Source organism: Diabrotica virgifera, chromosome 5 (genome assembly GCF_917563875.1).
Source record: "Diabrotica virgifera virgifera chromosome 5, PGI_DIABVI_V3a".
Classification (NCBI taxonomy): Eukaryota; Metazoa; Arthropoda; class Insecta; order Coleoptera; family Chrysomelidae; genus Diabrotica; species Diabrotica virgifera.
Window position 1 is genome coordinate 147,981,945 of NC_065447.1, and position 25,695 is coordinate 148,007,639.

The window sequence follows — 25,695 nt, forward strand, 5'->3', positions numbered from 1 at the left end:
GTCCATGGATAGTTCAATTTTGGTTTTAGTGCCCAATTCGACACTCAGTTATTATTATGAACTTAAGTACAATATTTAGTTTTGTTTTGACTTTTGAGCAATATATGTTAATATTTGGTAGCAGAGAGTAACATAGTAACATTTTAGTATGAGTTTGAGTCATGTATTGATTTATTTTTCCTTGACCATTAGTTTATATTTAGAAGTAATCTTGCGAATCAACGTGGATTGTTAGACTATTGTAAATTTAGTTGTTAATATTTTGAAGTTAAAAAAAAAAAAAAATTTTTTTTTGGTTAAAAAATTTTTTTCCCCCGAGTAGGAGGGGATTGTAACGGTCCACCCGTTATATTATCATTTTTAGCGCTGTAATTATTTTTAAAAAAATAATTATTTTCTCTTGACCTCCCATTTAAATTCTTTAATTTATCGTAAAGGACTTCTCATGTGACGTCACACTGTACGGAACATAGTTGTTGAACCGTTCCTTGTCGTTTAATTCGTGTTCCGTGAGAGTTTGACGTTTTCCTCGCTGACTGTGGGAGGAATGAGAGGCACTTGGCCGGTGGCTGCGAGGTTGACAGGTTGGTGTTGGTGGTTAGTACCGTAAATGGCGGTTAATTTCTTCGAAATTAATTTTTATTTCAACTAAGTTTGGAAGTATAGGAAAAAGTTACCACCACTTGTTTCCTGGAGTACGGGTTTCCTGGAGTAAGGATGGGAGTACCATCAGTGGAAGAGGAATAAAAAATTAACCGGTAAATCGTTTTTTCTACTAATGTTTTTTAGTTAACCTTGAATATATGAAATAGTTGGTTCATTGTTAAATGTTCTTAGCCAGTCCCTTAGGTGAAGGATGTAGATTATTTCGATCTTTATATTATCTTTATATCGATCTTTATATTAATGGGGTTTTTGGTTTTACATAACCAAACATTTTTGAAGTCCTCAAATTAATATTGGAAATAATTACCATTTCTCTGTACGTTTTAAACCGATTGAACATCCAATATATCTATAAATTTTCATGTCCAATATATCTATAAATTGTCATGTAACTATCTTTGTCTGGTTCAATACCATTTCATTAAGGTATATAAAATGTATGTAGATGGCTATTACTATCTTAATCTCATGTTATTTCAGATAAGTCATATTTTATATTCCTATTTCAAATGCAATGCCATTATTTGTTCATGTTTTCAAACTCAAAATAGTTCAAGGTTACCTGAGATTAGTTTTTGTTCCATTTTTAATGGTTGTTTTTTTTATGTTATTGCTTCTAAAAAGTTTTCCTCGATTATTTCTTCTTCTCTTTACTTTTGTTTACCGGTTTATATGAGAAATCAAACGAAGTATATGTTTTTAGCCATTTGGAAGAAAACTAACCCTCATGTGATGTCGTACCCACCTTGACTACCTAGGGAAGCCACCTTGACCTTATTGCAGCTACCGCCAAGTCAAACTGGGAGTATGTTTTGGGAACAAGCTTTTTGGGGGACATTCCAGCTCCTTTTCGTCCTGCCACCTGGGCCTACGGGGGGGCATGGAGGTGCATCATAGTGATGCTCATTTTCTAGGATGCAACCGCAACCTCGTTTGGGAACATTTAGTGAGGAGTTTTAGTAACTATTGGTTTTTTTTATATTTCAGACTATCTGTTAAATACACTATGTTTTTTTTCCAGATTTAGGTTACCTCTGTTTTTTTTGACATGTATTTGTATATTAGATTATTTGGTTCCCAAACTTTGTATCTACGGTAACTTCTTGTGCACAGGAATAAGCCTAGAGAAAATTAGGTTTTTAATACTTTATTATTGCTTTGATATTGGTTTATGTAATTCGGGTAAATTTATTTTGTAACATTACTTGCTTGTTTCCCAAATATTGTATTTATTCGCTTTATTTCGTTTGTTCGGTTACTTCGTCGTTACTTTATTTCATTGCATTTGCTCGGTTAATTTAGGTCATTTTGTCGGTATTTTTCTTAACTTCACTTCTATAACGTTTATTCATTTGTATATTTAATTTTGCTTTATTCAGTATTGTATTTTCTCTTAGTGAGGCTTGGGCCTATTTATTTGTATTATTTTCATCTTCGTCGGTTTCCTTTAGTTGTACGTAGCAGGCGTACTATAACCATTTGGTAGAAGACTTATGTAATTTTGTACCCTATATGTTAGTAAGAGGTACTTATATTTAAGTTTGTAACAGATAACATTATTGTTGTTATCTTTAAAATATATATATCTTCTTGTATAACTTATGTCATTTTAGAGTCACAGCATAATATGAACTTGCTTAACTCAGAGATTTTTAAAAATCTGGTAGTTATTTTTAATAAATATGTTTATTTATTTTGTATATCATTTATTTTTATTATTCCTTTATGTTCATTATTACAGGTTTGATATATTTAATATCTGAAAGCAGTATAAGATACCTGGGAGAATGATCGAAGATCATTTTCATGGCGCCCATGATTTGTTAGATTTATTTATCTTGTTCGTCTTTAGAAATTATTCATCTTCATTCCTCTTCAGTACATTATTCTTATTTTATTATTTCATATTTTAGTCATTATTACTATCTACATAGAGCTACTGTTCTTCGACAGGCATGCAAACGAGCCGTATCCATCCTTGAGTGTCAAGTTGCTCTCTTGCATCTATAGCTAGCCAACTCTATTCAGTTTGCCTCTGTCTCTTCCCACGTCTACTTATTATCCCTTCTAATTCCCCTTTCTTCAGTACCACTTTAGTAGTATTTTTTATTATTTTCCGACTTCGGCTTCACTGCTGAAGCCCCTTCATTTTCATTTTACTACTTTCAACTACCTAGTAGAAAGTAGTTCTTCAGTTATATTTTCAGAATAGCTACCATAAGTATTCTTTCTTTTCCTTACTTCTGTTGGAGTACCTATATCTTTCTTTTTACTTTCACTCCAACAGAAGTTTTCTTTTCTTATTTTTGTTACAGAGTGACTAAAACACATGAGAGAAAATATAGTGTTACAGAATTGGAGTTTGCCAGTGTACTATATTGCGTAAACAAATTGAGGTTTTACTTATTGGGAGCAAAATTCACAATCGAAACAGACCATGCAGCTTTAGTACATATCATGAAGAATAGATTAGTAAATAATAGAATACATAGAGGCATTCTATTATTACAGGAGTATGATTTTGAGTTCCGATATATAAAAGGAAAAGACAACATAATAGCCGACGCTCTAACACGGGATGAGGACACCGGAAAAAAGGAAACAATTACTCTACAGGTGGGACTAAATAGATTAATACAAGAAGAAGGGATATATTCGTTAAATGAGATAAGAACAAACCAAGAAGACCTAGAGGAAAGAGAGAAAAGAAGAGCGGAAGTAGAAAATAACATATATTTTAAGAGAATAGACGGAAAGGAACTATATTTAGTGACACAGACATTGGCTGAAAAGATAATAAAGAAATTACATGAGGACAATGGGCATATCGGTAGCAGAAAAGTTTGGCTCGTTTTTAGGGAAAATTACATCAGCCGACAGGATTACCGCATTGCAAAGGAAATTACCCAGAAGTGCGATGTATGTCAAAAATATAAGAGTCGGAATTTCAAAAACGAAAATGTTGCCAAAAATATTGAAGCCCGAAACAAACTAGACATTGTAGCAATAGATATGTTAAGCGAGCTAATTATGACCACTAAAAGGAACAAACATATTCTGGTAATGGTGGATGTGTTTTCAAAATACGTAAAATTATATAGTTGCCGCACCACAAAGGGGGAAGAAATATTAAGAAAAATCGACAATTTTATAGCCATAGTAGGAACACCAAAAAAGATTCTACTGGACAATGCAACGTATTTCCGAAATGATCGTTTCAAGGGACAACTTCGAGAACGAGGAATAGAGACAAATTTTGTCAGCATCAGGCATCCACAGAGTAATCCGTCGGAACGATTCATACAGGAAGTGACGAAATTTCTTCGCATTGCAACAGATGGTCAACATCGCCACTGGGACAGGAAAATGGCGGAAATAGAAAGGTATCTAAATACAATTCCGAGCACAGTAACAAAAGAGACCCCAGAATACATCATGAAGGGTGTACTGCCGATAAGGCCATGGGAAGACCAAGAGCCAAAAGAATATCAACAGGTGATTGAAACCGTACAGAGAAGATTACGGCGAAGCAACGAAAAATATATCCAAAGACAGGAACAAAATAGAAAAAGAAGACCAGTGACTTTCCAAAAGGGTGAAAAAGTATTCGTGAGGGCATTACGAGTATCAAATCTTCCTGGGGGCATTTGCGCAAAGTTGATGCCTGTTTTCGAAGGCCCGTACATCGTGAATAATGAAAATGGGATAAATAGTTATGAGTTGAGGCACAGGAACTCGGAAAAGATCCGAGGAATTTATAATATTCACGATGTATACAAATATCACGAATAAAAGACAGATACATGAAGTAGATAGTAAGTTAGGATATAAGACGTAGATTAAAGTAAGGAAATATACAGAGAGTTGGTTTTGCCTCGAGAAAATTTATTTAAAAATGCAGATAAATTTTATCGAATACAAGGCGGGGATTTGTTATGTTTCTATTTGATATGAAAATTAAATTTTGATAATTATAAACAGAATTCAATTTAATATAAAATATTTTCAATTTTCTCAACCACGGGCATATAAATTTAGAACAACCTGTATACAACAAATTGTTATATTTAATTTTAAGAAGTGATTAGAAAAAGCTTACGGAACTCGGGACAATGCGCCGAGAATAAACAAAGTGAATGGCGCGTACCATTATCGTTGTTCGCGGAAGGTTCGATCATTAGCTTATGCTAAATAAGACTCAGTTGAAAGAGATAATAGGTCATTATCGTTGTTCGCGGAAGGTTCGATCATTAGCCTATGCTAAATAAGACTCAGTTGAAGTAGATAATAGGTCATTAAATTTTGTAAATAGTAGAAAGTAATTTTAGAATGGGAATTAACTATTTTTTTTTTGAAATCCATTAAGCATATTTAGAAAGATTAAAAATTGGTTTTTGAGGAATACTGCGAATGAGAGTTGGTGGTGGAAGGTTGATTTGTGAATCTGGAAGGGATATGTAGAAAGTAGGTGAATGACTGAAAATAGAGATCAGAATGTTTTGAGCTGTCGAGAAGTGAAGTCCAGTAGTAGACGGTAGTGTACGGAGAGTGAGAAAGCCGGTGTAGTTCCGTGAGTGTGGAGATCTATCGTGGAACGAGAGGTAGGCCAGGTTGAGAGTAAAGAACCTCCTTGAGCCAAGAGTGTCCCGGTAGCTGATTAAAGTTTCGAAAAAGGTAGAACACAGCATCACGACAGAAGCAGGAACGAGAGCTATACGAGCTAATCTTCAAAAGGAGAACATTACTGAAAGCCAGGACGAGGTTTTGATCGCAGCCAAGGATAGCAGGAAACGGGTCTTGTGTGAAGACATTCTCAGTTCACCAGAAAAAGGTCAGTCTCATTTGTTTGGACATGAATGTATGGGTTTTTCGTATTAAATACCACATTATAAATTGAAGAACATAATCAATAATATCAGAAAAGCTTCATCAAACTTAAATAGAATTGTTGCTAATAAATCCTAATAGTTAAATGTTAATAAAAACTTTCAATTGGAAACCAAAAGGAAATAAGATTCCCATTTGTAAATGTTATGTTTAAGAATAATAAGATCTAGCACATATTAAGCAGTGATTGCCATTTAAATAAAATAAACAATATTTTGATTATAATTGTAACCCATATGTGTGTATTATTTTACTCTTTTCTTTCCTATCCCGATTAGGAACCATTGAGAAATACTGAGAAGCCACGTAAGTAAGTAATTAATTTTATAATTCGCCCTGAGATTGAAAACATATTGATATGTGATCTGGTTAATTAATTAAATTATTATTAATGCATTGATTAAATTAAATAACAAATAAGAATATCATCTCATATCAATAATCAAGATCACATCAATATATATAATCGGTTCATAACGTTCTACGACATCTTCCGATTCCCAATCGCCATTGCTCTCGATCGTAGCACATGTCTTCGTTCAAGCCTCTTTCTCTGATTTCCTTATGGATTCCTTCTATCCAGCTTTTCCTAGGTCTTCCTCTTTTCCGCCGTCCTTTTGTTGCCCATCGTAGCACTTGCTTGGGTAATCTGTCGTCTTCCATACGTTGTACGTGGCCAAACCATCTTAGTTGCTTTGTTTTTATATCGTCCATTATTGTATGCTTTACATCCATTATCTCCAATATTCTTGTATTTCTGATTTTTTGTATTCTTGATATACCAGCAGATCTTCTCCAGAAGTCCATTTCAGTTGTTCTGAGCATATTTTCGGATTTTTCTTTAACTGGCCAAACTTCGCTGCTGTATGTTATAATGCTCTTAACAATGCTGTTATAGATGTTATGTTTATTTTCTTTGGAGATACTTTGGTCCCATAGGATTTTGGTCAATAATGCGATAGCTTTCCTTCCTTGTGTGCACCTTTCTTGGATATTCTTGTCCAACGTTCCATCTTGTGTAATTTTAAGACCCAAGTATTTATATTCCTGACAGTGATTAATAGTAATTTCATTTTCATTTTCCAACGCTAGATCCTGCTGTATACCTCCAACGCACATATATTCCGTTTTCTTGGTATTCACTTCTAAACCCCAGTTCCGGTACTCTTCTATGATTTTTCGGGTCATATATTCAATATCGTGATAATCCTGGGCCATAAAAATCTGATCATCCGCAAAACATAGATTGTATAGCATGTTATCATTATTTAGCGGTATACCCATATTCTTACATTTCCTTTTCCAGTATTTCAAAACTTGCTCTATATACGGCGATAGAGAGCAGCCCTGTTTAAGACCCTTATTCACTTCAAATCCTGACGAGATTTCCTTGCCTAGCTTAACTTTTGCTATATTATGTTGGTATAGATTTTTTACAGCTTTAATTAGGTTCAGACTGATGTTAGTTTTTTCGAGGGCTTCCCAAAGTTTACTTTGTGGTACAGCATCGTATGCTTTTTTTAAGTCTATTTACACTAAATGCAGTTCTTGATTGTAGGCTATTTGTTTGTCTATTAACTGTGGTACACAATATAGGTGGTCAGTGGTGGATCTGCCAGCGCGGAAACCGGCTTGCTCTTCGGCCTCTAAGTCCTTGTATTCTTCTTCTATTTTATTTTTGATAATTTTTCCGTAAACTCTGCTGACGGTGCTTGTGACAGATATTCCCCGGTAATTATCGCATATATTTTTACTGCCTTCATCGTTTTTCTAATTTTACAAATACTACAACAGAGGTACATGAGACTATCGTTTTTTCATACATAATAACCTTTGTTATAATTATCTAGTCGCGATTCGTGATAAGATATTTTTCCAGTAATCCTTTTTGTCTTTTAGTTGAAGCCGTCTCCTAATTTTTGATTCAATGTTTTTTTAGTCCTCCAATCAAGTAACAAAGAAATAGATAGAAGCATAGATATAAGAGAAAACAAGGACAGCGTTATTCAGAATGAAAAATGGCCGATCACCTGGTCCAGGAAACATCCCTGTCTAACTTCTGAAGGGAGGAAGCCCCTGTCTGATAAAAAGAATTACACAGATTATGAATTGCTGCTGCAACCAAATACAGATACCACCTGAGTGGAAGAAGGCTCATTTAGTTTCTATTTTTAAAAGGTAAATAGAAAAGACCCAAACTGTTATCGAGGCTTAAGTGTAAACAATACTATGTGCCACCTGTTTAGCAAAATATTAAACAATAAAATTAGACAGAACATAGATCATGAAATAATAGGAGATCAGAGTGCATTCACACCAAATAGATCTTGTACAGATAGGTAACCTTTTTGTTTTGCAACAACTGGCAGAAAAGTTTGTATCCGTAGGAAAATAATTACACTTAGCTTTTGTTGACTTAGAAAAGGCATATGACACAGTTCCTTGAACAAAGCTGTGGGAAACCTTGAAAGACCTGAATATTGACAACCACCTTTTGCAGATTATCCTAGAAATGTACAGGAATAATATACAGTACAAGTTAGAAAGGGAGAGATATTGTCACACTCCATTAATGTCACAAAAGGCCTTAACAGGGTTGTAGTATGTCTTCTCTTTTATTTAATTTGTATGTTGAGGCAGTACTTAGAAGCTGAAAAAAAGAGATGTGGCGGAATGGGTATTCCAGTTAATGAAAACACTCTTTTCTTTCTTAGTTTTGCAGATGATCAGGTCGTGACAGCTCAGGATGGTACCTATCATGAGTATCAAAAGTGGGGACTGCAAGTAGTAAACAGCGAGGCTCGGTTTTAAGTCCTTGTCAATAATGACGTCAACATTAATCAGATGGAAACATTTAAATACTTGGGAGCATTGTTTGACAAGACCGGATTGGGGGGGAGCAGAGATAAAGCAGAGAATCCTGAAAAGCAGGTAAATTGTGGGAAGCTTGAATTCATTTTGGTGGGATAAGAATATTTCTAGTAAAAACAACAAAAGGGTGGGCGAGCAATAGCGGAGTAGGTATTGTGTTATGGCTTGGAAGTATGGACTCCCAATGTTACTAGCTCCTATAGTCTCCAGTATGGACTCCTAATAGTTACTCCTATGCTACTAGCCGTAGAAATGGACTATATAAGCAGAAGTGCAAGAATTTCAAGATGGGAAAGGAAAACTAACGAAGAAGTAAGAACAAGAATGAACGCTGAGGAAACCGTAATAGATGGAATAGGAAGATCACTGAAATGTTTGGACACCTATTAAGAATGCCTGAAGAACGTTGGCCTAAACAAATATTTCAGTGGAAACCACCAGGAAGAAGAAAGCGGGGTAGACCGCGAAGGTCGTGAAATGAGAGCATCAGGAGATGGATGCCGATGTATAACCTCAATTTACAAGAAGACGATGCCTTGGATATAGAGGTTTGGCGAAAGATGATGGGAATATGGCAAGATGCTGTTAACAATTGAATAATTATTTTAACATAATTGTACCTGTAAATAGATAGATGTTTTTTAGTGTCAGCTACCCGTGCATGGGCTTTTATATTTGATGGCGTAACTAAAGCGCCTACACACATCCTCACCTGACCACCTGACTCTTGGGGTTTGGCTTACCACGTTTGGTTTGACCGTTGGTGTTGGAGCGTATGTAGGCTTGTCGGACGACAAAAATTAATCATCCCGACAGTCAGGATGCCGGATTTGGCCGGGTTGTCTTGCCATTAAAATATCCCGACCGTCAGGTCGGGCTCTACATTTTAATGATTTATTTACACACAAATGACGTGTAAACTATGAGAATTTACTACTTGTAGCTGTATATTTTAAAATATGCATTTTTTGTACTCCCAATTATGACGTTAGAAATTAAAAACACGGCTTATAAATTATGTTTAGAAAAAATGTAAGTAAAATAATAATTTTACGTATACCATTTACCATATTATGGGTAATACGTTGCTTATTTCGTTCTTTCTATGTAGGTATTCATTTAACATACCGATGGTGTAAAGGCCAAAGGGCTTAACACTCAATTTATAAATTTTACAGGAGGCTTCAAAAACTAAATTACTTGTACTATGTAGCTAGTTTCAATATTCTTTTACTATTTACATGTAGCACTTCATCTCCTGACTTAAATAAATACCACAAAAATTTATATTATTACTTACAAATACAAGAAAAAATAATTGTATATCATATTTTGTGGGTTACGCCTTTTGGCTGGCTTGTTTAAATATTTTGGTATGACTATTGATGAGGGCTACGCTGTACATGAAGAATCCCCTTTATGTTGGTTGGTATTACTGATTACTGTAATGTGATATTGGTTGTGTAAAATGATCTGATAGGTATACAATAATAAATAATAGTAATCCTAAATAATGCTATTTTACATGTATTGCTATTAACCAATTAATTATTAAATATTAAACAAAATACAGAGTGGGTCAAAGAAAACAGTCCACCTCGATATTTGGCAGTATTTATTAGATTTTAAGGAAATGAAGAAATAGGTCGATTTTTGATCTAAAGGGGACACATTTTTACGGTACATACATCTCTGTCATTTGTCAACCCCCCCTTCCATTTCCCCCACCCCTTATTTTTAAATAGGGAATAGGGTTCGTACGCTACCTAATTTGAAAGATTATTCAATTCTATATTCAGTAATTATACATTGACATAATTATTTATACAGGGTGTCCAAGAAAAATTATGTTGGATTAAATTAATTCACACAAAAAGAAGAATGTATGCAATTTATTTAACTCAAAATACATTTTATTACTGACAGAAAACAGAGACAAATGTTTATTTGATAAATAAATATTGTTTTTCGCTTAAATTCAATATTCAACCTACCAAGAGGCAGATGGTTGGCAGCTTGAACATTGAAATTAAGCGAAAAGCACTGTTTATTAAACAGATGAAATAGAGAATGTGGAAAAATCCCCTTACGAACAATTCACACATCCACCATTTCGGGTTGGGATTTTTCCACATTCTCTATTTCATCTGTTTGATTTCGTACGAGTGGTCGTCAAACCATTAACCTTGGATCTTTTGATCACTGAGTGTGTTTCAAGGATCTACATCTCATGTTTTTAAGCACTGTTTATTAATCAAAAAACATTTTTCTGTTTTGTGGCAGCAGTAGAATGTATTTTGAATTAAATAAATTACATACATTCTTCTTATTGTGTCAATTATTTTAATAAAAAAAAAAATTTTCTTGGACCCCCTGTATACATAATTATTATGTTAATGTTTATATTACTGAGTAGAGAATTGAATAACCTTTTAAGTGAGCTAGCACACGACCCCTATTGACTATTTAAAAATAAGGAGTGGGGGAAGTGGAAAGGAGGGGTTGACAAATGAGAAATGTATGTACGGCAAAAATGTGTCCCTCTTAGATCAAAAATCGACCTATTTCGTAATTATTTCCTTAAAATCCAATAAATACTGCCAAATATCGAGGTGGACTGTTCTCTTTGGTCCACTCTGTATACAAAAATTAGTCTTCCTCATCAGTTTCAGTAAGCTCATCTGGCTCCGAAGTGTCTGATCTCATTTTAATATATTCTTCCTGGTAACGATTTGGAATAACATTATTTTTAATTAAATTCTTTGGATTCTCGTTTTTTTAGATTATTATTATCCCGGTTATTTATAGCGTTATTCGCCTTTCGGTTCCCAGTTTTTTTAGATGCCATTGCCAGTGAAGGTGAAGTAATGATAATCACCTTGTCTTGTGCCCTTTCACACAAATTCTTATTTCTTCGCTTTCCGGATCTAATGATGCTTTTGCTATAACCGTGGAAGAATTTTGATCAGCTGATGCCAAGGAAAAGTTAGGCTAACGCCAATTATCCAGTACGTGATATTAGCTGTTCTGGGGTACGCAGTGAGGGTTACGCCAAATGTTGGGATGAAATTGTGAAATCGCCAAATGTACATAATGACATTATACTGATATTCTATAGGTTTATAGTAATAGGTGGGGTACGCCCCTTGTCCGGGAGGTGTATTTCTGGTCGGTCTTTCACAAAAAAACAAAAATCTCAATTTCTAATTTTTGAGGGTTACGCCCTTTGACCATTACACGATCGAAATACAAATACACAAGGTTAAAATTATTAATAAAAAAAACAATTGTGCTAGAATCGTTGAGCAATTCTGTCGTGTCAGGTCAGGTTGGGATGTGTGTAGGCGTTTTTAATTTACTATATTCTATTTAACATAATATTGTTGCATATATACGTTATCTTTAAAATTCTTATGATGTTTTTTCTCTTCATATGATTAATATCTGTGTAGTATAAAGTTAAATTTGAAATCATTTTTTTTATTTGTCCCAACTTTTAGGTCTTCGCCGTAACTCATCATTTCGTCGAAGAACTGGAGTGGAAGATATCATAAAATGCATTACGAAGTTGAAGTGGAAATGGTCAGGACATGTCGCAAGACAGAGAGGTTTGCTCAAACTGGATTGCAGCTGCGCAGGACAGAGAAGGGTGGAGACATCTTGAGGAGGCCTATGTCCGACAGTGGACAAATTTGGCTGTATGATGATGATGAACTTTTAGCTTCTCTATTAGGCCTGGATCCCACGTATCAAAAAAAGTTTATTAATAGCAAGCTGAAAATTTGTTAATAGCTTAACGGTGTCTAGTCGGACAAACTTTGATGTACGGGAACACTGGAAGAGGGGAAGTTTTAATTGTGGAACAGGTTACAGGTTTCGAACGTCTGACTACGAAAACGTCCTATGTATTTTGTCGGACAGAACTTCCAATTGATTTGTTACCCTTTCATTAAACTCTCATGCAAAAATCAGGCTGCTATTTACCACCAACATAATTCCTGTCATTTGACGTATTCTACGTGTCGGACTTATTATGCCCAACATATTTGTCGGATAAATATTTTTTCATATATGTATTATATAAAGTTTGCTATTGAGTAAATTTAAAAACAACGTGCTAGTTTTCACAATCATAAACTGGTCAGGATGACACAGTCCACAATTAAAATCACGTTCCACAATTAAAACTTGCCCTTTTGTTCCCATACATCAAAGTTTGTCCAACTAGACACCGTTAAGGTATTAACAAACGTTCAGCTTGCTATTAATAAACTTTTTTTGGTATGCGGGATCTAGACCTATATCTTTTTAAGGGGAGCGAACGAGTTAAAGCGTATTCCGTGCCAGATTTTGGATCTGACTACAACCCAGTTGTGTGCAAAGTAGATACGATTACAGAAAATGCAAACTTGGAAATAAATTAGATCAAAGTTAGCAATACTTATAATAATGCAATGCGCGAAGAGGTATCAAATACGTTAAATATTAACCCAACGAATGCAGTACATACATTAACAGTGATGAGTGCGCTAAGAACCGGCAAAATAACGCAAAAGATGGAAAACATAATACGTTGTGAAAATAAAAAGAGATGAAACTAGTAGAGGTGGGAAATTATTGACAAAAAGCTATAAATTTATAACATTACATTACCATTAACGAAATTTTGCCCACATCTATATGTTAGCTTAAGAGCTAGTTGACTTCAGTCATAATGATACGTATGACGTCGAATATTAACATTTTTTTAATTTCGCGTAAAGTCAAAACTGATTGAAGACAACAAAGCAAAAATGTAAATAAAAACAGTTTAATTAGTAGTAATTTTTTAATCCAAAATTAATTTATTGATCAAGAATAATTTCTATGATTTGAGATGTCGCATACACTCAAGATCGCAAGGGAAATTAAAATAAAATGTTTTTCGACGTCATACCTATTGCCGGATTTATACTCAGCTATTGCCACTGCTGCTGCCGTTGACGGAAATATTTCCCGAAATACGATATCGACGCGAGTGAGGTGTTCACATCAGTTCCTCGCCAATGTCCTCACAACTCATTATAGTATTTTTACTACATGTTTATTATAAAGATGGCAATAATGAAAAGTCACAATCTAATGTTTTGACAGTTCTCTTACGTCAAAAATTTTGACCTACGTAATATCGCTTTTGTAGTAAAAATACTATACCAAACGACTCACAAGAAAGGAATGTGACAACAGCATCGTCTTGCTCCCTTAAGTTGTGTTCACTACGAGGCGCCAAGCCTTACTCCGATCAATGTATCGTACCCATGTATCCAATACCAGGTAAAATATATGCAATATTTTAACTGCCGGCAAACACACTGAGTAAATACGAAGGGACGACAACAATAATACTAGGTCGTGATACCTCGTTGTCAACATGAAGAGTAGGATGCTCTGATTCAGACGAGGATACGATGCGATGGATACGATCATATGATACAAGGTGAGGATACAATCTATTGCTCTCCGTAGTGAACAAACCCTTACTCACTTGCCGCTTTGCCGCGGCAAGTGAGAGAGAGAGAGTAGCTGAATGTGAATACCCACTCGTATTCGCGCTACCTCTCCTTTGACTTCCGCCACAAAAACCGACTTTTTGGGTATCGCCGTGCAATGGCAGTAGCATGACGAGCAGCAGTGCGAGTGAGCTATTTACACATTCACGCTGCCCACTTCCCTGCCCAATTCCCTGTCCAAGAGGACTGAGTATAAATGCGGTATATAATTATGACTGAAGTCAACTAGTTACGTATAAGAATCGCGTAAGAGCCACAAATCTCGTACAATCTCATAACATAATATCGCACCTCCACTCAAATAGTGTCACAACTAAAAAAAATAAAAACGGTTTTATTGCACCAACAGTGCTACAATAAAACTACAAAATCTTATCTCAAAAAGTGTTACGTTTATAGTTCAAGTATTTTTCGTTACATGACATTAGAGTCATTATATGATTAACCAAAACCAACGGTGCACCGAACATAAACAGTGTCACATATCGACTTGTACAAGGCATTTGTCCATCTAAAACGGGCTCCACACTCTCGGCGAAGTTACTTCGCCGAAGTCCGAAGTACCTCTCTACACTACACACTCGTTCTACTCCGCGAGTAAGTACGATACCGACAAAGATCCCTTTGACCAGACCGACAGAGAATGGAAGTAGAACGAAGTGAGGCAAAGTTACACAAGGTGGCCGTCTACACTCTTGTACTTGTTGAACCTCGATCGACTTCGGCGAGAGTGAAGTGCGGGCTTAAGATGTGTATAAAGCGTCGTTTGTCGGGTTAAGACAGTATAAATATGTGATTACTTTATTCAAAACAATCTCCGTATGTGCTCGAGAAAATTGACACATTGATGATTTATTTATCTTTATTTTTGCAATATTTTTTGTTTAATGCTGTTTGCTGTTACTTGTATTTAAAGTAACATCATTAAAAAGTATAACTCTGTTAACCAGATAATAATATTGATATTATATTCTGCACTGCAAGAGCCACTTTTGATAAATAATATGTCGTAAATTTTTCGTTATTTTGTGTCACAGCTCAAAAAATAGTACATTGTACAAAAAGTGAGAAAAAAGACGTATTTCTCACGAGCGCAAAAGTTTGTTTTCACAAAATCACAAATCAAGCGAGGGATAAATATGTCATTTTCTCATATGTTGTACACTGTAGTTTTTCTATGGATGCGGTTTTGTCAAGAGTTCAAACTTCAACATTAAATAATTTAAGTGCTTTTAGGTGTATTATATGCATATATTGAAATAAAATACATATACATGTAAGTATTTATTATTCTTAAAATTATATACGTTATTTATTTAAAATTCTAATCAACTGTTATTTTTGAACAGATTTGAAAGATAATTCCTGGTAAGTTTTGCTTCAGCACATTTTATTGAACATATTTGACAATATTAATTTTTGTTGTTCTGAAGCTATTTCCTTGTGGCATTTTTATGATTAACTATTTAGATGGGAAATAAGCCACAATTAAATTGAACAAAAAAATAATTTTATTAACGTTTCGACGCCCAAATCGGGTGTCGTTGTCAAAATACAAAATACTACTAAATTAAACGAAAACGTTGTTGCTAAGTAAAAAAATTGTTCTAATAATTTATTTAATCTGACTCATTTATATCGGCAGTTCAGACATATATTATACATTTTAAAGTAGAAGACTTTAAAATGATATCGCCAATATTTATGAGTTGCGTTCCTGGGACGACTTTACTAAAAGATAGTTCATTCGATTATATGAAATCAATCCCAACTCAAGAATATCCGTCACAAAAAAATCATAGCATGTGATCTGTCTTTAAAAAGACAACCAAATGCAACGATGACAGTAAAATTCTCGCGTTAGAGATTCCATAGTAAATCACGAGGGAAAACCAGGAAAAAATCTCGTGATACTATCCCAACATCGTAAGTATTTGTTCGTACATTTAATTTACTTTCAAAAACTAATACCAAATTCTGACTTTAATATGTTTAAATTATAAATAATATTTATAATACATAGATATACAATAAGTAATACTAAAATATAAACTATGTACTAATATACAGTGTGTCTGCGTAACTTGGAACCATATGGGAAACTTTTTTAATATCAATTTTACGAAAAAAGTTATTCTTTATCAAGTGCTCGGTATAGCCTAAAACTTAAGACGCAATCATCAGATATCAAATTTTATCAACAGTATACGAGGTATGTCAAAAAATATGAATTTCGGTCAAGAGTAAAGTGCCTTTATATTTCACAATATCGAAAATTGTCATTGAGAAAAGTTGTTTGTAATTAAAAATTATGTTATAATCTGCATTTACACTCTTGTAATTGAAAAAAGAAATTTGAAAATTTTCCTCAAATCACGGACACCCAACATCATTTTTATTTATGATAGCTCCGTTATTATTAATTTTACGAAAAAAATATTATTCTTTATAAAACGTTCTGCATAGTCTAAAAACTAAGATAAAATTATAATATATTAAATTTTGTCAATTTTATTCACAATATTGAAATTTGTTATTATAAAGAGTTGTTCAGAATTAAAAATTATGTTTCAATATGCAATTGCATCCTTCTACTTTTGTGAACTATAAAGGTATTTTACTCTTGAGCAAAATTCATATTTTTTAATATACTTTGTATAAAATTGCAAAAAATTGATTATCTTATGATTACATCTTAGCTTTTTGACTATTCAGACATTTTTATAAAAAATAACTTTTTTTCGCAAAATTAATAATAACAGAGTTATAAAAATGATGTTGGGTATTCGTAATTTGAGGAAAATTTTCAAATTTTTTTTTTTCGATTAGAAGAGAGTAAATGTATATTGTAACATAATTTTTAATTACAAACAACTTTTCTTAATAACAATTTTTGATATTGTGAAATATAAAGGCACTTTACTCTTGAGCAAAATTCATATTTTTGGACATACCTCGTATATTATTGATAAAATTTGATATCTGATGATTCCATCTTAGGTTTTAGATTATGCAGAGCACTTTATGAAGAATAACTTTTTTCGTAAAATTGATATTAAAAAAGTTTCCCATATTATGGTTCCAAGTTACGCAGACACACTGTATATAACTTAATATTAATTGTGTTTGTACTGTTCATGTGCTCATGGAAACGGCAATCATATATGGAAAACCGTAGGACAACCCGTGAGAAAAAATATTTCTCACTGCAATGGCCGACTGCTCTCACTGCATGAGAAATTTTTCGTTTTGAATGTATGTAAGTTGTGAGAGAAGTTGCACATTGTATAGCATCCATATAAAAAATATATTTTTTAATATCTTTAGCAGAATTAATACACTATTTTGTAGAGCTTCAAACACCTTTGTAACTGACTAAAATAGTTATTATACTAATATTAACAGATTTTGAATTCAACCGTCGATTGATGTATTGGGGGAAGATGTCTCACCCTTCACTAAAAATCGAGGCATTCTATCACCGAGTATCTCTATCCTTCTTTCAAAAACGCGAATACGATCTTCTGTCTCTTACAAACTGAAAAAGTCTGAAGAATAAATGCTTCGATAGCTGCTGCCCCAGTGAACTCATCGGCAAACTATAATATTAGCAAAATTTTAAGTGTAGTTTTCTGTTTTATTTTGTTTACCGTTTCAGTCTTAGATAAGGAAAGAGAGTCAGTCAACGTTTTAACACATCGGCACTGTTGCAACATCTAAGAAATTTCTTGTTAGTCATAAAATTTAAATGATTTTTGTAAATATTATAGGTCTGAAATATAATATTATTTCAATGAACGGTGGTACATACATTATGTATTTACATTGTTTGAAACAACTTTTTTGTAGTTTGATATAATGTAACTGTCATTTGATTTTTTTTTCAATATGTATTGTATTACATGAATTGATCGGATTCCAGTTTGCGTTTGTTTTATTTAAGAGTCTATATTTATTTAAATCCTTGATTGAAATAGAATATTGTGACATATTGTATAAATAAATATTTCTTGTAATTCTTAACGAATTTTCGAAACATATGCCCACAATAATTATTAGTTGCTTTGCATTAAACTTATAGAAGGCTTTTCTTGTTATATGTCGTCATAATATCTACCTTTATTTATGTGGATATTTAATATAAGGCTCTGAAAATAAAGACGGTTGGGACACCACTAATTTCGAATTAACATAATATTATGTATTTGTTAATTAATTTAGTTCAGTTTTTCAATGTTTAGTTAACGTTATTTTTAAGAAGTGCAAGGTTCAAATTAACAATAGAAACAAAATACGCATTAAAAAACATGAACATTGGAAAAACACCTGTTTCCGATACATTCACAGTGGTATTGTAACGCTTTTAGAAGAATATAATATTAAGCTTTATTGCCATTAAACTTTAGTCCAATTTACTGTACCTGGATAATTAGTGTGTATTTTAAATAAAATGTTTGAGTACTTAGGTGCCATCCTTCTAGTTCTAGTAACAATTTTAAACGTCGTTTTCTCGATACTTTGCTTTTTTGACTTATGACATTCTTTGAGCGGAGGTGTGATATGTTTTCCATCTTTTGTGATATTTTGGCGGTTCTTAGCGCACTCATCATTGTATGTACCTATACACTGTATTTACATAACCTATTTACACTTACCTAATTGTCGCAGGGATGCTAATAACACACATTGCTTTTGTACATTCACCTGAAACAATATAATGTGTACATTTTAATGAATAAAAAATTGAAGATTTTTTTTATTTTCGTTCCTATTCAATCTTTTTTATATAATACCATCATAACATCTATTATTTATTCTTGGATACCTATAATAATACTGTATGGGGTAATTGCGGGGTAGATCGAGTAGTAAACAGATCGAGTAGATCTGTGGTTACCAGAGCAGGTCCCAAGCACGAATAAAATGTGGAGAGGCAAGGTTAGCAACAATAGCAACCTACCAATCGTAAAAACGAACACTGCTTAATGCTTACCCAAAGAAACAATGTGGACCCTCGGAACCGGATACGAGAGGTACGAGAAATACCTCCAAAACCCAGATGGGAATAACCACCTAGAACACCAGATCGCTTAACACTGGAGATCAAGAAATAAACCAAGTACTAAAAAGACCAAACAGGAAACACAAAAGAAAGGGAAAGACCAATCAAAATTAGGCGCATATATACTAATCTATAGTGGAGTAGCCAAAGAGGATGTAGCCTTACTAATACACCAAAGATACCAAAATAACATCAAAGAGTGTCAATACGTATCAAAAAGGATTGTCGCAGCACAAATAAAAATGGAGAAGGAAGACCTGGACATCATCGGACCATACGGCCCAGAAAATAGTAAGCCCCAAACAACAAGGGAAATATTCTATGATCAATTGCAACAAGTACCTAATAGATCAAGTTAGAGGAAAGTTGATAAGGCTGGGGGATTCTAACGCTCGAATAGTAGCAGAAACAACTATGGCGCTTAATAAGACAACAAATAAGCGAAATGAAAGAACTAGTTGAAATAAAGCACATACAAAAGGATATATGGGTGGCCTTTCTGACAGAAATGTTTAAAAAAGGAAACGGAGAATCTTTGCCAGAAACGTCAAAAATGATAACTGATGAAAAGACCGAATTATCCTAAAATGATGCGAAACAAGAAATAAACAAATTAAAAATAAAAAGTCACCAGAAGAAGATCAAATACCAAATGAACTATTAAAATATGGAGTTGATTACCTTGTACATCAACTGAAAACTTCTTATTCGTAAAATAATCACCACGAGCAGAATACAAGATGAATGGAGGAGAGCGATCAAGATGATGTGCTTCAAGAAAGATCTTAATAATTATTATCGAGCAATAAATCTTAAGTATAACACTCAAATTAACAACAAGAATAAAAATAAACGAACGCATAACTCTGCAAGAGGAACAGCAAGGATTTCGGACAGGAAGATCATGCAAGGATGCAGTTTTTGTAATAAGACAAATAAAAGGAAAGTCGCTGGAATATAGCAAACCAGCATATATTTATATGCCTGATAGATTAGAAGAAAGCGGTTAATAGAGTGAGAATCCGGGACGAGATACATTTATTATATAAAAATGGAATATCACTGGATTTAGTAAAAACATTGAGAATATATAATATAAAGATAACCTGCATCAATATATCGGATGGACAACAAGGATTTAGAAGTGGAAGATCATGTAACGATGTAGTTTTTGTGATAAGGCAAATAGCGGAGAAATCATTAGAATATAACAAACCAGCCTTTTTCTGTTTCATAGACCTAGAGAAAGCGTTTGATAGAATCCAATTAAAAGATGTGATACACCTACTATATGACAAAAATTTACCACTGGATATCATAAAACTGATAGAAAACATATATGTAAGAAATAAAATAGAAATGAAAGTCAATGGAATAATAACAGAACCCATAGAAACAAACACAGGAATCAGTCAAGGAGATTCACTAAGCCCTCTACTGTTTAACATAATCTTGGATGCAATAATAAAACAAGTGAAGAAAAAAAGAGGGTACAAAATGGGCAATAGACAGATAAAAATACTCTGTTACGCTGATGACACCGTGTTAGTAGCAGAGTGCGAAGACGACCTACAAAGATTATTGCACGAGTTCAACATTAACGCAAAAGAAATGAATATGAAAATATCAGCCCAAAAAACAAAAAGCTTAGTAATTGCCAAAGAACCAATAAGATGCAAATTGGAGTTAGACAATCAAATTATACAACAAGTAATGACTTTCAAATATCTGGGAATTAATCTATCAGCCGACAACAATATCGAAAGAAGAGGTAAAGGACCAAATAATTAAAGCCAGTAGAACGGCCGGATGCCTAAACGACAAAATTTGGAAAAACAAACAACATTGGAAACAAAGGCCCGAATATACAATAAGTCAGTTATTAGACCAGTTATGACTTACACGGCTGAAACAAGACCAGATACAAGCAAAACACGAAGACATCTGGAAACCAACGAAATGAAGATCTTAAGAAGGATTGCTGGAAAAGGACTACATGATGGGGTAAGAAGTGAGGAAATCAGACGCATATGTGGGGTAGACAATATAAATACTTGGGTAAAGAACAGAAAAGAAGAGTAGAATGAGCACATAAGCAGGATGTCTGAATCAAGGATAGTAAGAATAGCCAGGGACAAGTCACCGTTAGGCAGGAGAAGTATAGGACGCCCAAGGAAAAGATGGAATGACAACTTAGGGGCAGAATGAAAGGCACCGTTGAAGAAAAAAAGGCAGTACTGCCTATATAAAAGAAGAAGAAGAAGATAACATAACTATGGTAAGATGTAAAGGAAAACGATCGCAAACGATCAAGTATGAAACTGACATTACGCAAGGCAAGGAGATTCGCTGAGCCCATTAATATTTAATCTGATAATGGATGAAATCATACAGAAAGTTAAAAACAAGAATAGGATATAGAATGGCAGAAAAGAAAATAAAGATAATATGATACGCCGACAACGCCATAATAACAGCCGAAAATGAAGATGACCTACAAAGATTAATGAAAGAATTCGAAGACGTAACATTTGATAAGATAATTCGAAGATGTAAAATGATCGTAAATAACAAAATAATAGAACAAGTAATAGAAACAGAATACTTGAAAATAGAACTGTGAAGCTACGGAAAAGTGGAAGAAGAAATACAAAAACAAGTATACATGGCGAACAAAGCAGCAGGATGACTCAACAACACAATCTGGAGAAACAAATACCTGACAACGGAAACCAAAAACCAGGATATATATAAAACAACAATAAGACCGATAATGACTTCTTCTTCTTAAGGTGCCTATCCGTTACGGATGTTGGCGATCAGCATGGCTATCCTAACTTTGCTTGCTGCTATTCTGAATAGTCCGGTTGTCGATGTATTAAACCACTTTCTCAGGTTTTGAACCCAAGATATTCTTCTTCTCCCTGGTCCTCTCTTTACTTTCCAAATACCTTGCCTTGAAGAATGAGTTGCAACCAACAAGCCATATCTCTGTTCGTTCCTCATAACATGGCCAAGATATTCTAGTTTGCGCTCTTTGATTGTGTTAATAATCTCGCATTCCTTGCCTATTCTACGTAGAACCTCAACATTAGTCACACGATCCACCCACGAAATTCTCAAAATGCGTCTGTAAAACCACATCTCCAATGCCTCCAGTTTTCTCAAAGAAGCCTCGTAAAGTGTCCAGGCCTCTACTCCGTATAATAACGTAGAAAATACATAGCATCTGATGATAGAGATTTTGGTATCAAGAGGTAAATCGTGGATTCTGAAAAGAGACTTCATCATTATGAACGCTGATCTCGCTTTTCCTATGCGTTGTTTTATTTCACTTGAGTGGTCCCACTGGCTGTTTATGTTGGTACCAAGGTATGTGTAGCTGTCGACCCTGTCAATTAGTTGTTGGTTAACCAAAAGCTGTGTATTGTGTGTATTTAATATTTCGCGCTTACTGACTACCATGTACTTTGTTTTTTTTTTCGTATTGAGATCAAGTCCGTATTCTCTACTTATATCTGATATGCGCGACATTATTCTTTGCAAACCATCTAGACTGTCTGCAAAAACTACAGCGTCGTCGGCATATCTAATGTTGTTCAGACGCACTCCATTGACTAGTACGCCTTCCTGTAGTTCTCCCAGCGCTTGCTCGAAGATACATTCAGAGTATATATTAAACAGCATCGGCGGCAGGATGCATCCTTGCCTCACTCAGGCAAGGATGCATCCTGAATGATAATGACGTACACAGCGGAAACAAGAGCAGATACGGCGAAAACACAAAGACTGCTGGAAACAGCAGAAATGAAAGTCTTACGAAAAATAATAAACCGAACTCTAAAAGACAGAGTAAGAAGTGATGAAATACGAGCGAAATAGAGGAAATCAACATGTGGACCAAAAGAAGAAAAATAGAATGGAATAAGCACATATAAAGAATGACAGAAAATAGAATGGTACGAATAGCAAGAGACAAATCGTCAAATTGAACATCATTGGGACGACCGAGGAAAATATGGTCAGACAGCGTCAATTGAGGCTAAAAACCGAAGTAAAACAGATATGAGCCTATTTATAAAGTAAGAAGAACTTTTTGACGTTTCTAATTAAAATTAACCGCGACGGCGCTTTAACGTTAACTTTCATAGACAGCTTTGCATTTTATCTAGTACGCACACAATTGTATTAGAACAAGTGAATAACAGGTATAGATATCAGTTATAGATTAGTCTTGGATAAAAATATTAAATTATCAGTATTAAAAAAAAACTGTTTCACAGTTAGAAAAAATTTTATAGAGAAAGTTATGTCCTTCAGACCTATCTCAGACAGAATGTGCGTAATACGAATATAGGGAGAAAAAAGGAAGATAAATATTATTAACATAAACGCCCCATCCTAGGAAAAAGATGATGAAACAAAAGACATATTCTATGAGAAACTAATTGACCAATATGACCAGATACCAAAACATGATATAAAAATAGTAATCGGCGATTGCAGTGCAAAAGTGGGAAAAGAAACTATGTATAACTAGTACGTTCTTTAACGGTAAAATATTGCAAAACCTCTAAATTTTAAAGAACAGCTTGGATTGACATGAAATTTGGCATACACATAGCTAACAAGTCAAAGAAAAAAAGTGATATTGTGCCGATATGTGCTTTTGCCCTGGGGTGCGTTTCACCCCCTCTTGAGGGTGAAAAAATATTCGTCCAAAGTAAGTCCGGAAATGGATAAATTGACTAATTTTAAGTAACTTTTGTTCCATAGAGTTTTTTCACTAAGTCAATACTTTTCGAGTTATTTGCCAGTGAATATGTTCATTTTTTCAACAAAATAACCACGCTTTTAGACGGTTTTTGGCAAATAACTCAGTACAGCAAATAACTAATAAGTATTTTGTCGAAAAAACATTCTTAGCAAAAATATAGCCTGTAAAAAATTTAAAAAAATGGTGTATACAGCGTGTCTACTTAAGTTGGAAACATATGGGAAACTTTTTTATTATTAATTTTACGAAAAAAAGTTATTCTTAATAAAAAGTTCTGCATGCCCCAAAACCTAAGATTCAATCATCAGATATCAAATTTTCTTAATATTATACGAGGTATGTCAAAAAATATGAATTTCGGTCAAGGGTAAAGTACATTTATTTCTCTCAATATCGAAAATTCTTATGATAAAAAGTTGTTTGGAATTAAAAACCAAGATCAAATATGCAATTACATGCTTCTAATTGAAAAAAAAAAATTATTCTCAAATTTATGGATACCCAACATCGTTTTTAATTATTACAAATATGATAACTCGTTTATTATTCATTTTACGAAAAAAAGTTATTCTTCATAAAAAGCTTTGAATGGTCTAAAATCTAAGACACAACCATGACATATCAACTTTTATTAATTGTATACGAGGTGTGTCAAAAAATATGAAATTCGCTCAAGGTTATAGTACCTTTATATTTCACAATATTTCAATTAGAAGGATGTTATTGCATATTGAAACATAGTTTTTAATTCTAAACAACTTTTTTAATAACCGTTTTCAATATTGTGAAAAATAAAGGTACTTTATTCTTGAGTGAAATTCATATTTTTGGACATACCTCGTATAAAATTAATGAAATGTGATATCTGATGGTTGCATCTTTGGTCTTAGGACATACAGAGCTTTTTATAAAGAATACCTTTTTTTCGTAAAAGTAATAATAAAAGAGTTATAGTATGTGTAATAAACAAAAACGAAGTTAGTATCAATAAATTTGAGAAAAATTTGGAAAATATTTTTTTCCAATTAAAAGCATGTAATTGCATATTTGATCTTAGTTTTTATTTCCAAACAACTTTTCATAATAAGAATTTTCGATATTGAGAGAAATAAAGATACTTTACTCTTGAACGAAGTTCATATTTTTTGACATACCTCGTATAATATTGACAAAATTTGATATCTGATGATTGAATCTTAGGTTTTAGAGCATGCAGAACTTTTTATAAAGAATAACTTTTTTTCGTAAAATGAATAACAAAAAAGTTTCCCATATGTTTCCAACTTAAGTAGACACGCTGTATATCACGTCTCTATACCTAGAAGAAGTTATAGCTAATGAAAAATACGTTCATATTTGTCAAATTCCAAATGGAATACTTTAACGTGAAATAACCAAAAATGAAGCACTTTTCGGGGAAAACTCATTACAACTTATTTAAAGTGTTTATAAAAAGCTTAATTTTGTTTTATAAAAAAATTTCTAGCATCAAAAGTAAACAAGTTACACTCAAAATAAAGTTAGTCCCTTTTTTTGGTAAAAAAATCGGGAAAATCACCCCCTAATTAGTATCTCAAATGAACTTAATGTCACGACTCCACAATTTTCTTGACTCGTGTATGTATTATTTATATGATCTGTAAGTTTCATCTGTTCAAAGTCCTTATTTTTGAAAGGGCTGTAGTTAAAAGGGGTTGAACGAGTCACTGATCACGAATGTATGCAAATTTAGAAACACCAAATCTTAAGCAATTTCTGTCTAACAGAAAAACAAAAAAATACGTAATATTCAGAAAAGCAATTCTGACTTTTTTTGTTTTTCGAGATTTTTGGTATCTCTAAGATTTTTTAAGTTATTTTGAAAAAATGCTAATATTTTTCGA

The 25,695-nt window shown here is 33.5% G+C and overlaps 1 protein-coding gene across 1 annotated transcript in view; it reads right to left on the minus strand.

Moving 5' to 3' along the window:
• The window catches only part of LOC126884495 (uncharacterized), a 210,063-nt gene that overhangs the window by 124,192 nt on the left and 60,176 nt on the right, over positions 1-25,695 (minus strand). The window contains exon 3 of the mRNA XM_050650433.1: positions 18,629-18,677. Coding sequence (XP_050506390.1) covers positions 18,629-18,677 — 49 coding nt within the window. The remainder of the gene's footprint in view (positions 1-18,628; positions 18,678-25,695) is intronic.